The 13,854-nt window shown below is 45.4% G+C and overlaps 2 protein-coding genes across 4 annotated transcripts in view; both read left to right on the plus strand.

Annotated features, from left to right (window-relative positions):
• The window catches only part of LOC137427140 (ubiquitin carboxyl-terminal hydrolase 45), a 147,423-nt gene extending 142,150 nt beyond the window's left edge, over positions 1-5,273 (plus strand). For all 3 annotated transcript variants that reach the window (XR_013623556.1, XM_078778653.1, XM_078778654.1), the window contains exon 19: positions 3,882-5,273. Coding sequence is in view for 2 of the 3 variants with exons in the window: in XM_078778653.1 (XP_078634779.1) it covers positions 3,882-4,015 (134 nt within the window). In the remaining variant the exon portion in view is untranslated. The remainder of the gene's footprint in view (positions 1-3,881) is intronic.
• Positions 5,274-8,796: 3,523 nt separating this feature from the next.
• CDK5RAP1 (CDK5RAP1 mitochondrial tRNA methylthiotransferase) overlaps positions 8,797-13,854 on the plus strand; it is a 28,379-nt gene continuing 23,321 nt past the window's right edge. The window contains exons 1-4 of the mRNA XM_068116346.2: positions 8,797-8,830; positions 9,088-9,365; positions 12,698-12,801; positions 13,506-13,540. Coding sequence (XP_067972447.2) covers positions 9,272-9,365; positions 12,698-12,801; positions 13,506-13,540 — 233 coding nt within the window. The 5' untranslated portion in view covers positions 8,797-8,830; positions 9,088-9,271. The remainder of the gene's footprint in view (positions 8,831-9,087; positions 9,366-12,697; positions 12,802-13,505; positions 13,541-13,854) is intronic.

The raw sequence follows: 13,854 nt of genomic DNA on the forward strand, positions 1-13,854 counted from the left end.
GGCCAGTGCAAAATGGGCATTTCAATAAACATGCCACGATTGTCAAGGGATCAACGGCAGCGTGCCCTGGGCATGCTGCAAGGCGGACTGAGCTACCGTGAGGTGGCACGTCACCTTGGCTGTTCACACCAGACGATATTGGCCCTGGTGGACAGAGACACCCTCCACAACTCTGCAGATGACAGACCTCGATCAGGGAGGCCAAGAGTCACCACTGCAAGGCAGGACAGGTAGATGGTCTGAAGTCACCTGCGGGATCGATTCCGTCCAGCATCCCGCACTGCGGCAGAAACTCCGGGGCGTGCAAACCCACGGATCTCCAATGATACTGCACGAAGACGACTGCATGACTATGGTCTGACTGCCAGAAGACCATACAGAGGCCCCGTGATGACGGCTGCCCATCGCTGCAACCGACAGAGATGGTGCCAGCAGCATCAGCGGTGGACCTTGGCGCAGAGGAACGAGGTCGCTTTCAGCGATGAGTCAAGGTTCTGTGTGGACAGTCCTGATGGGCGTGAGCGTGTCTGGAGAAGAACTGGCGAGCGATATGCCGATTGTTGCGTGCGTCAAGCCAACAGGTGGGGTGGCCCAAGTGTGATGGTGTGGGCCGCCATATCAGGCCGGTACAGGATGCCACTGGTGGTTGTGGATGGGAATCTTAATGCCCAGCGGTATGTGGATAACATCCTGCGACCTCATCTGCTGCCATTCCTGCTAGACCACCCAGAACTGAGAACCTTTCAGCATGACAACGCTCGTCCCCATGCTGCTCGCTTTACCACTGCATTTCTCCAAGGCGAGAACATCAACACCATGCAGTGGCCTGCGCTCTCCCCTGACCTGAATCCCATAGAGCACCTGTGGGATGAGCTTGGGAGACGCGTAGTTGGCAGGGCCAGGACACGGTATGGCTGCTTCAGACATTGAGGACTGAGTGGGACAGAATCCAGCAGCAATCCATCCAAAGACTGGTAGGCAGTATATGCCGACGATGCACTGCCTGTATCCAAAACAATGGTGGCCACACACGCTATTGAAAGAGGACTGACATTGCACCCTGTGCTGTTCTGTACTGTAGAACAAACTGATGAGATGGTGTATCTTGGTCAAAAACTTGACATGTCATCAATAAAATGCCAATGTTTCAATTAGCAATAAATTGTTGGTTTGTTTTATTTTGAACTGTTCGGACCATCTGCCTGTCCTGCCTTGCAGTGGTGACTCTTGGCCTCCCTGATCGAGGTCTGTCATCTGCAGAGTTGTGGAGGGTGTCTCTGTCCACCAGGGCCGATATCGTCTGGTGTGAACAGCCAAGGCGACGTGCCACCTCACGGTCGCTCAGTCCGCCTTGCAGCATGCCCAGGGCACGCTGCCGTTGATCCCTTGACAATCGTGGCATGTTGATTGAAATGCCCATTTTGCACTGGCCTTTTTAAAGCCAATATCAAGACATCACGTGCAGCTCATTAAAATCATCCCGTACCCCTTGGCTAATCACTGACAGTCAAAACGGCTGTTCAACAGCTGTGCTATGAAGTGACCATTGAAGGTTCAAGTGACCATCCGTGACCGTTTTGTCTGACAGTGAGGACACTATTGTCCACAAATAAGTTCACACATTTACTACACGCAGTGTTATTGTTGATATTTAAAGGTTTCAAAGGTGGTAAGTTTCTTTTGCGTTTCAGTATATGTCTGAACCTTGTAACCTGCATATCTTGAAAAATAAGCGAAGTACCAACTTCTAATTTGGTGTGTGGGTGTATCTCGCCATAAAGAAGAACGCTGTTGAAAATTGGGTCGCCACGTCAAAATCCAAGATGGCCGCCACCATATATATGTCTGAACCTTGTGAGCGAAATATCTCGAAAAATAAGCGAAGTACCAATTTCTAATCTGGTGTGTGGGTGTATCTAGGCACACGGAAGAACGCTGTTTAAAATTGGGTCGCCACGTCAAAATCCAAGATGGCCGCCGCCATGTATGTCTGAATCTTGTGAGATGAATATCTTGAAAGATAAGCGAAGTACCAACTTCTAATTTGGTGTGTGGGTGTATCTCTGCATAAGGAAGACCGCTATTGTAAAGTGGGTCGCCACGTCAAAATCCAGGACGGCCGCCACCATATATATGTCTGGACCTTGTGAGCGAAATATCTTGAAACATAAGCGAAGTACCTTCTGGTGTGTGGGTGTATCTAGGCATAAGGAAGAACGCTATTGAAAATTGGGTCGCCTTGTCAAAATCCAAGATGGCCGCCTCCATGTATGTCTGACCCTTGTGAGCGAAATATCATATCATAGCATGTTTTCTGCGTGTTCCACTTTGTCAACTCACATCACTTCCCCGACGGGGGACCTAGGCGTAACGCTTGTTCTGCACTCATTATGCGTTGTCTTCTCAAAATATCAACCCCTTCCGTGGGAATTTAAAAGCCTTATCATATGGTTGAGAAGAGAGGAAACAGTATATGAAACTAGAACGACACTCTTCGACGTCACGACGGTGACCGATATTCCTCCGCACACATGATTACATCATTATAATGCTTGTACCAAGTTTGATTTAAATCCATTCAGCTGTTCTCAAGTTATCACATTTTTACCTGGCATGACCTCTGACATTTGACCTTGATGCCATAATCCAACCAGTTCATCATTGCATCATATATACTTATACCAAATTTGCTCAAAATCCCATCACTGGTTCAGGAGTTGGTGCAGCAACATTAATTATTCGCTCACATGGAACGAAGTTCAGAGGAGCTTATGCGGTGGTGCGTCGTCCGTCCGTCCATAAACACTTGCAACTTCTTCTCCGAAACTGCTGAAGGAATTGTACCCAAACTTGGCACAAATTATATATGTTGTGTTGTGAATAAAGTTTGTTCACGGCATTAAAAATATCGGGGTGAAAGGGGGTCTACGGGCGGTCAAAGTGGAGCCAGGTTTCAGTTCATCAGTTCATCTTTACCTCATTATACATACCTGCACCAAGTTTGACTAAGATTCTTCAGCAGTTCTCAAGTTATCGCTGTAACAAAAACCTGTCACGGACGGACGGACGGACGGACGGACAACCTGAAAACATAATGCTACCGGCGACTTCATTGGTGGAGGCATAAATACGGCAGTTTTTTATTCCATCCTGAATTGATCTCACCTATCGATGCATTCAGTCATTACTTAATCAATCTCAACCAGAGCTGACAGGGGTCGAAGGGTCATACAAAGAAGGTTGTAGCTACTTAACCTGCCCCTCTCCAAGGGGGATTTCCACCTTTGACGAACTCCGCTCAGCATCGTGTATAAATTGCTCAGCATGGCGTTTCATGTGGCATAGTATCTACTGGAAGTAAAAATTATTATAACCACAAACGATTCTGTCAATTATTTCTTGCAGGTGATTACCTTTTTAAACAGTCGCAAATGAAAGAAATATGTTCCATTACCAATAAGCTTCCTATCGCTTGTCAAGCCAGTTTGTCGTTCCTTATCGACCGTTTCATTTGAGTAACTTGTTTGTGTGCTAACCCACCTGGCGAACGCTCTACAAGCTGATTATCTCTACCACCAAAGGTGGACCGAGGTTATTTGTTCACCCGTCTGTTTGTCTGTGAGCACGATGTCTCAAAAAGTTGTGGACGGATTTTGACAAAACTTGGTGGATGAGTTGAGTAGGTGTCATGAACAAGCCGATTAAAATTTGGTTCAGGTCCGGATGCAGATTCGGTCCATCAGTGGGATACAAAAGGTAAACCGTTCAACCTGGCGGAGGCACTTTACCGAGCATCGTTCTAGTTTATGAAATGAACCTTCCCTTTGTGATGTGATGATGGTGTCTTTATTTCCCCTCTTCTCCCTCTTCCCTCTTTAAAGTTCCAACCATGGAGTCCTGCCCATCCCAGCAAGGATCCTGGTTCCATGCAAGCGACACGCACATCTCTCCGGTTTCCGAAGCTCAGGTGCTCAAGTCTCAGGCATACATGCTCTTCTACGAGCGTTTGTTGTGAACGCTATGCTCGAGCCGCTCCTGCATGCAGCCTCCGCTGTTTGCTGACATTTTCTATCCCGCCCAATGGCGTGCGGGTTACTCAACGGAGTAATCTATGGAGAGACCACATCTCGCTCAGACACTGCCGCTGCGTTCCATCAAACACACTTGCTCTTCATTGAAAACTTCATTCTTCCTGGTCCACTCTTCATTCAAAACCTCATTCTTCCGGGTCCACCCTTCATTCAAAACTTCACTCTTCCGGGTCCACTCTTCATTCAAAACTTCATTCTTCCGGGTCCACCCTTCATTCAAAACTTCACTCTTCCGGGTCCACTCTTCATTCAAAACTTCATTCTTCTGGGTCCACCCTTCATTCAAAACTTCATTCTTCCAGGTCTACTCTTCATTCAAACCACATAATCCTCGTGCTGTTTCCATCATGCTGCTCGTCTCTTGTCATTCGATCAGCTTATCAGGAGGAGGAACAAGATGAACCGTGCGGCCTCATCCAGATTCTTCGTGCCTGGACCCGACACGCTTTGGACTTCTTCGGTGTGCGTTGGTATTTTGCGTCCAACAGACTGCACTCAAGACCTTTTCACATTCGAAATGTTCCATTTACTTTGAGGTTGGTCGGCCTTTTAAAATAACACTAAGACACAGCTGGTTTGTACCGAGATATCGTTGAACGGCTCCTGCTGGAAGCCATAGCAAGGTGAAAGCGACAAACAAAAATCATGTTTTCTTTCCATTTCGTAAATTTGATGTAAATATAAAATGCTCAGGTCCTTGAATAAACGGTTTTGTTAACTTGTTTAATGTTTTCCTATCGGACAACTTAATGCAACAAAGTTTTTCCGCTTTGTTTTCACCGGCGTGTTCTCACCACGTGGGAAGGTGTTTTTACCTGCGAATGCCCGAGAAGAAATGCATTCCGTGGAGATCATGACGTCCGCGTACCTCAACAGTCATCCCGCTGACACTCGGTGAATTCCTCCATGCAGGAACACGGAGAGACGACTGTTGGGAAGGAGGGTCGTTTCGACCCCAAAATGGTTCTGCACATGCCTGCTGGTCTCATTTGATGTTACATCATCCTCTGTTACATACCTGAAAGTAATTCTTGTTTTGGCGCGATCTTTGGATCTCGGATTGCGTCTGACTTGGATCAGACGCGTTTTGAACAAGTACACCCTGGGGTGTGCACTTTTAAAAGCACGTTTCGTACATTCTCTCGATTCCTTGTCCACACAAATAAAAGGGTTTTCAAGCTGGCTTGTTGATAGCGTTTTGGTTTGTGGGTATTTGCCGTTACCTGCATGTGCCGTTACCTGCATGTCATTCACATGCAAACAGAGACAGCAGACAACACCAGACTTGACGTCAGACGAACACGACTTGTCCGTAGCGGAAGTCTGCTTTTTTGTGCAGTCAGTAGGTACATTTTTTAAGAGAAAAATTTCCTTCCCAAAGGGATGCCAACCCACAGGGTTTTTTTTTTTAATGTTTTTGTATCGAGGCTTGTGTAAGAGCTAACATTAATCACAAAAAGACAAACTGACACACAAAACAATATGATAAAGGGAACGGGAGACAAGATGAAGAACGGGGACATTGGGAGATCTGTGGGAGGGAGAGGGCTTGGGGGAGGAGGTGTGGTAAGGGGGGGGTGGGGGAGAGAGGTAAAAATCACATGGACACTGCTAGGACTTCCAGGAAAGAAGTCAGAATTTCAAAAAAAGTGGATCTGGGGTGAAATTAGCGGGGGTAGAAAAGATCAAGGTTTTGGATGGGGGAAGATGAGAGATGGTGGTGAACAGCTGTTTTAAAGACCTGGAGGGATGAGAGGGATTGAAGAGAGTGAGGGAGTTTGTTTCAGAGGCGGGAGAAAAGAGGAATGAAGGAGTGAAGGTGAGCAGAGAGTCTTGATTTTGGCAGTTTAACCATAAGAGGGTTGCTGGCAGATCTTGTGCGACCTGAAGGAATATGTGGGGGACAGAGCACAGATAGAGCTGGAGGAGCAAAGCCGGAGAGGAGTCGGCAGAAGACAGAAAGACCATCTACCTGCCTGCGGTGAGAGTGAAAGGTCCTCGGAGTTAACTTCATCGCTGGAGATTCGAATGATTCTGAAAGCTTTGGTTTCAACAGGGTGAGGCAGGAGCAAAGGCCCAGAGGGGAGAGCAGGATTCCATTGAGCTGTGGATGAAAGCCTTGCATGTGGTGAGGAGCTCAGGTGTGCCAAGGAAGGACTGGCTTTGGAGGCCAGCTATATTTGCCTGTGCTCTTTCCTCTAAATCAGTGGTCCTTCACCTGTTTTGAACCTGTGGATCTGCCAGATCCTCAAGTATTACCCATGGACTGCTTTGAAGCGACGAGGACATGAAACCAAGGAGCTGTCTGATATAGCAACACACATATCTGCTGCATCCAACCGGTTTCGGGACTTTGTTTTGATGGACAGAAATGTTAAATACACCACAGCTACCAATTTGTTTGTATGACGAAAGTGTGATTATAAGTTGTTTTTAGGAGATAGTTTCAATTATAATATTATATATTTAATTTTCCATGGACACTCCACGAACCCCATGGACACGGAAGAAAGCGACGCATACCATTGTCTTTTAATAGGAATCCTCGGTACGTGAATGGAACTCCAATATTCAAGAGTGGACACTAACCACAATGCCGGTGAGTCTGATACCATCTGCCTCCATGTCTCGGTTACGTTTGCTGTGTTTTCAAAGGCACCGTGGGTTTTGGACCAATCTACGACTCGACTCCGTATTGCGTTATGTTGATTCAACTTTGTCGTGTGTTTGATCTGCCACGTATTTCACTCTAGCTTGAACTTTGGGTGATACCTGAACAAAAATCAAATATAAACTAGAACGGCACTCAGTAGAGAGCATACCTATACCTCCGCCTGGTTGGCCATATCACCCAATGGTGAAGAATCACTTTTAAAATTCTACTAGCTGGATCTGGATCTTCACCAAAATCGAAAATAATTGTCCTTGTCACACACAACCGGTCCAACAAGTTTTGTCCAAATTCGTCCACAATTTTTTGAGATATCCTGCTATGTATCCTTTTGGCCCAATCTCCCAATGGTGAAGAATCACTTACAAAATTCTAGTAGACGGATCTGGATCTTCACCAAAATCTAATCATTTCGTCCTTGTCACAAACGCTACATCTCTGCCAAAATTTGTCCGAATCCGTCCACAACTTTTTGAGATATTTTGTTCACAGACAGGGGTGACAACATAACCTCCATCCACCTTTGATGGCGGCGGTAATAAATAGCCTGTATCATAGAGGTGGGTGTACGTGTGCACCACTTTACAGGTCTTTCATGGTAGCAGAGCAGAAATGTGTCTGGGACCAACCAATCGCCAGACACTCGCTGCCTAATGTTCGCTCCCTGCTGAGCTGGTATCCCACAATCAACATTTATCCACCACTAGCCCCATTCCCTTCCCTCCCCTCCCCCCCCCCCCCCCCCCTCTCATATATATATATATATATATGTATATATATATATATATATATATGTCGTAAAATGGGGTGAATAGGGACACAAACTGAAAAAAAGTTCGGAAATCTTTTTCGCTGAAAATTGATAACCATACTGATTTGTTGATATTTGGGTTGAAAGTGTTCTCTTGTTTTTTTAAAAAGCAACTTATAGTCCCTATTAACCCCATATATGGGTTAAATAGGATTTTTATGGCTGTCCCTATTCACCCCGTTTTACGGGTGAATAGGGACAGTCACTAATACAAAAAAAAAATAATCAAGAAGCAATCCTGAGTTTCCAACTTATTGCTAAATTGAAAGCTCAGATGGATGCACATAATATGCACCCATAATATAAACCACGGTGCCAATGAAAAAAAATATGGGATAAAAAGTTTCTCCAAATTGTCCCTATTTCTTGATTATTATTTTTTTGTTTTAGTGACTGTCCCTATTCACCCGTAAAACGGGGTGAATAGGGACAGCCATAAAAATCCTATTTATTCCTATTTAACCCATATATGGGGTTAATAGGGACTATAAATTGCTTTTTAAAAAAACAAGAGAACACTTTCAACCCAAATATCAACAAATCAGTATGGTTATCAATATTTTCAATGAAAAAAGTTTCCGAACTTTTTTTCAGTTTGTGTCCCTATTCACCTTGTTGTCCCTCTTCAACCCATTTTACGGTATATATATTTTATGTCTTGGGGAAAATGCCAGGGAAACAGAAAAGGCCCCTTTATATGGTATGTCCCATGTGGCAAATTCTAGAAAAGAAGGGACATTCCATAGCTTGTAGAAAATGCCAAACAATAGAAAAGAAGGGACATTCAAAAAATCTCGTGTGCATGCTGTTCTACCCTTGTGTTCTGAGGAGGAACCAAGTAATGCTCCAGAAAAGTTCATACAAACGGGCGCCAATTTGATTCATACAGTTCAAAAAATGTACTTACGGACAGGTTTTAACCTATATATGTGTAGGGCGCCCCTTTGGTACACAAGGTTCATCGATGGTGTTTTCTACCGAAACACCGATTAAGTCATATCTGGGCAAATGAATTCTCTACGCTAATTCCCTTCCGTTGTTAGGGTGTATCCATGACGTATTTTGCACCTCAACTGTGGTTCCTTTTTTTCTTTAGTTTTTTAAATTCTTTTTTATTTAGGTGAGAGCTCGAAGTATTTACTCTTTCCTACATTTCAAACGTTATCCTGTGTTATATTCGACAAGAGCAAAATCAAATTAATTCCGCCAGAGGAAATCTCGCGAGACTTCCGGCCACGCACTTGCAACGCGAGATCGGTTGTTGTTGTTGCAGCATGCTCTTGGACTGTCGAGCAATTTAAGTTTATAAACGCCATGAATGCAAGTCTGTGCTTGTTTTGGGTGTATTTAACAAGGCAGTGATGAGTGAAGCAATCATGGACCGGCGTGGTAAAGCAGCACTGTAAATGGATGTACAGTACAGGACCCGCGCCGAGCCGTGTGATATGTAGTTCAGACAGTACAGTTCACCTTCATATCATGGGATCTGTCACTCATGCTCTGCTTACCTCCAGGTTATTCTCGATTTGGCGTCCCACCACTTCGAAGCATTTGGAAATCGTGTCCTTATGGAGGATACGCTCCACCAACGTGCGAAGACCCGGTCTCCATGGATTGTGCAGTCAAGGTGTGAGGGGACGACTGGAGGAACGAGGTGTTGGGTACACACCTGGAGGTCCTACTCTTAAGGACTTTCTCATGCCGAGGAAGGACCTCCAAGATCCGGATCATGGTGATGATGAGCAGGTGGCTTATCTGAGCAAGGATGTCTGCAATGGTCATGGCAGAAAAGGTGAATTTATAAACCGGGTCTTTATGTGGGTCTTTGGGTCTCTATGTGGGTCTAGTATTGTAATACTACCCAAGACTCCTAGAGGGCTTTCGACTCATTGGATAAGTCTTAGGACTGGGTTAGGGTAGTTAGGACGGGATAAGGGGTTGTTGCATTTCTCGTAAGTTGTTGAACATTCACCTTGCTCAGGTGGACAAAGGTGGGAGTGCTGGTGCTTACCTGTGTGTATATATATTGTTATGAATTTGGTAATGCAACATCTAGAGCTAGGTAGATCTGAATAGGTAGGTATTCGGCTGTCGTGACAGGGACTCTACATGTAATAAGTTCTTGATGTTTAGGCGGTTGTCGGGGTAAGATGTATGAGTGTGGATCTACCTGGAGATTCGAGTGTTAAATAGTGAGGGGTTAAAGGTAACGCCCCTGTGAGTCTCACCTAGTAATCAAACCTTTGTCCTTTATGGCACTGCAAACCACATAAACATTAGTTAGGTCCTTAGCGCAACATTAAATAATCCCCCTTTCCCTGACAAGGACTTCGTAATAAATTGACAGGAAACCAGGTCAAAAACACCACCACAATTGGCCGCCACCGTGTACACCTCCAAAGGCCTACAAACCTGGCCGGCACGTGTTATGCCAGGACCGCAGGGTCGCGTAACGGGGGAGATGTCAGGAGTCGCGGGAGGCTTTGATTGGCTGAGGAGTGCGCAATGTGACGTCATCGGCCACCAATATAGGCGACGGTCGGACGCCATTTCAGGAGTTGAGTCCAGAGTGAGTTCGCCAGTTCGCGAGTTGTTGAGTCTCTCTGAGCAGACGCGGGCAGTTGAGTTGAGTCTCTCTGAGTTCGCCAGTTGAGTTGAGTTGAGCGGTGGTGGAGAGTTGGAGAGGACACGCCATTCCAGTCGCAGTTCGAGTGCAGTTCGGGTTGTGGGGAGTCGCAGGAGACACACGAGAGCACACACCCAGTTGGCACTGAGCAGTTCGTTGGCACTTGGCTGCCAGCACTCCCGCGTCGAGTCGAGTGGAGTTGAAAGGAGTCCTTCCTGTCCCTGGTCAAGTGGAGCCGCTGGCCTGCGTCGGACGCGTGGTGCTTGGAGCGAGGGGCCTCGTGGTGTGCGATCGGGCCGGAAGGAGCGGTGCTGGACACCAACAATACAAGACGACAAAGACAGATAAGCCCGATCTCCGCGTATATTTTGAACGACGGGACGTGTTATTTTCGTGATTAATCTCCCTCGTTTGTGTTTGCTGTCAGTCGTGTGGGGACGTCCCGATTTAGGTTTATTAGAATTATTAGATTTACCGGCGGGCTTTTTCACTGGCTTTACTTTTCCTAATAAACCCTTATATTACTTTTTGTACATAATATCTGAACGCAGTTTTCCTGGGTGTTTGATTTTAATAGATAAGGTTGCGGAGCCTTCGCTGCGCCCCGCCATTCCGCGCGTTGGTGTTGAACTTGAGTCCGCCATTGAGTGTTCGCCTCGGGAGTTAAAGTCTCGCAAATCGGTCATCCGTAACTGTGGTGTTAATCACGGTTACGCGACAATATATACATACATACATACATACATACATATACTAGCAGGAGTACCCGGCGTTGCCGGGGACGGGTGAGGCAGGGAGTGGGGGGAGTGGAATGGGGTTCATCACCTTTTCGTTCAATATATGCTGGTGGGTGAATGTGCCGTTCATCACGTTTCTGAGGTGAGTGTGATGCCGATCAAGAAGAAGAAGAAGAAGCATTACTACCACTGTCGTACACTTCCGGAATTGTTTTATTATTGGTGTTCAAATGTCTGGTGATTGTTTTGTATTTATTTATGCGAATGTGTACTTGTATATTATAACCGTCATTAATTAAAAAAAAAAGGCTTAGGCACTATCGAGCGTTTTTTTTTTTGTTTTTTTTTTATTATCCAAAAGAACGAACTTTTTATTTTTTTTATGTTTTTTTTTGGCCTAAAACACTCCCAGGCACTCTGATGAACCTCTGAAAGTCTGACGAAGATCCGTTAAGCCATCTCTGAGAAAAATGGCGACACAGACGCAGACCAACAGCTCTCTTGTATAGTAGACTAGCCGAAAGCACCCGACGTTGCCCGGGTTCTTTTTGAATGAATTTACTACTATAATTTAGCTTTTACTCGCGGCCGTAGAAGATTGACTACTATAATTCAGCTCAGCTTTTAATTGCGAAATGGGCCCAGCCCGGCCGATGCGGCCTAGACCGGCCTCGCCACCTAGCCTATAACCTTCCGGGGGCCCGTCCCGGCATTTTTGGTTCTTTGTGAATGAATTTACTACTATAATTCAGCTTTTACTCGCGGCCGTAGAACATTGACTACTATAATTTAGCTCAGCTTTTAATTGCGAAATGGGCCCGGCCCGGCCGAGGTGGGCCTCGACCGGTCTCGCCACCTCGCCTAAAACCTTCCCGGGGCCCGTCCCGACATTTTTTGTATTAGTAGTCCGTGGGCTGAGTAGGGTTTACATGCACCCCCTCCCCCCCACAACTTAACTTCCCGGGTATGTCCATGTACCCCCCCACCCTAGGGGTTAGGAAAAACCATGTTAACAGAAAAAAAACTCATTCTCTCATAGTTTGACCTCTGGTGACCTCATTAGTGACCTCATTTGCATATAACACATATCATTGTAAAGAGTGTCCCAGGACAAACATTTTGAGGGGTCATATGCAACCATAGGATGACTAGGTAAACAGTTATGGCCATTTGAATTTCGCCTACCCCTAATTTTCGGAAATCACTGACACAGGGGGGGTAACATCAAAATATGCGTGGGAGGTACCTTGGGAATGAGTTTTTTTTCTGTTAACATGGTTTTTCCTAACCCCTAGGGTGGGGGGTACATGGACATACCCGGGAAGTTAAGTTGTGGGGGCGGTGCATGTAAACCCTACTCAGCCCACGGACTATAGAGGTTTCCTCCTATCTTTCACCATTCAGGAGATTAGCTTGCGCAGACAAACAAACAAAAACTTTCTTTTATGTATATAGATAGAAGATAGATATATCGGTCATTATGCGACTTCATACCATCAGTGGGGAACCGCCAGTAAGGTATATATATTAACATCCGCCAGTAAGGTATATATATTAACATCCGCCAGTAAGGTATATATATTAACATCCGCCAGTAAGGTATATATATTAACATCCGCCAGTAAGGTATATAATATATTAACATCCGCCAGTAAGGTATATATATATATATATATAATTATGTCTTTCCCCTGGGGGGAGTTTCGGTTTTGGGAGTTGTCCTGTGTGTTTGTCCATCTCACCTGATGATACTGTTTGCAGTGTTTTTCGAAACGTTTGGCTGCCAGATGAATGTGAGTGACACGGAGATTGCTTGGGCAATCCTGCAACAAAATGGCTTCGGCAGAACGACGGATGTAACAGAGGTTTGTCATCCTCTGTCCCCTCCAAAGATTCATATGTCTAATATACATAATGAAAGAATCATGAAGAAGTGTGTACATCCAACATGATGTCCTGGCAAACAATGGTTGTGGACACAGTAACGTTTCGATGAAACAATGATTTGTACCTATGGAAAGAGCGTTTGTAATGCACGTTTCACTAGCCTGGGTTGGAATCCCACCCCAGCTACAAACAGCCATCCTGGTGTTTCACAGGCTGGGTGATTCATCAATGTGTGTGCCAACCCTCGGATGCATGTTAAACTGGCATGCTGTCTGCTGGCATTCGTTGGTGGACGTTAAAGATCCCACGGTGTCCTTCACGAAGAGTAGGCGAGCTATCGCCGACACCCTGAACAAATGACAAATTCCTGACATAACCCTCAGACAATGATGCTCCCCCGCAGCCTCGTCCTTCATACGGATGAAGAATTAATAGTTCTGACAGATCTTCATTTGTCTGTCGGAAATTGGGGGGTAACGCAAATGCTTATTAAAAACTCCGATATTTTTGCAAAATTCTTATCGTTTGGGTTTCAATTTCAAAAGGGGAGATCGAGATGCAAACAAATGCACAATTGTACGTCAGCATTGCAAAATGTGTTTGGTAAATGAATAAATAATGAGGAACAAAAACGTTGTAAAACCGGAGATTTTCACCTGTGATGTGTTTGTTTGCTTTCCAGGCTGATGTAATCTTGCTGGTGACGTGTACCATCAGGTAAACACAATTTTTGGTTATCTGTTATCCTTTGAACTGCTTCTAATGTTCAATAACAAATAATAATGAGTTTATTGTCAACCTCTATGCTGTCTAGCCTGGGTTTGAATCCCGACCCAGGTACAAACTGTCTATTCGGTGTTTAATGGGCTGGGTGATTCATCAATGTGCGTGCCGTCCCTCGGATGGACATTAAACGGCCGTCCCGTCTCTCAGCATTTGTTGGTGGACGTTAAAGATCCAACCTTTTCCATGAAGAGTTGGTGAGCTATCGCCGGCACCGTGAACAAAATACAAATTCCTGCTCCAACCGG

Source organism: Myxine glutinosa, chromosome 5 (genome assembly GCF_964187855.1).
Source record: "Myxine glutinosa chromosome 5, kmMyxGlut1.1, whole genome shotgun sequence".
Lineage (NCBI taxonomy): Eukaryota > Metazoa > Chordata > Myxini > Myxiniformes > Myxinidae > Myxine > Myxine glutinosa.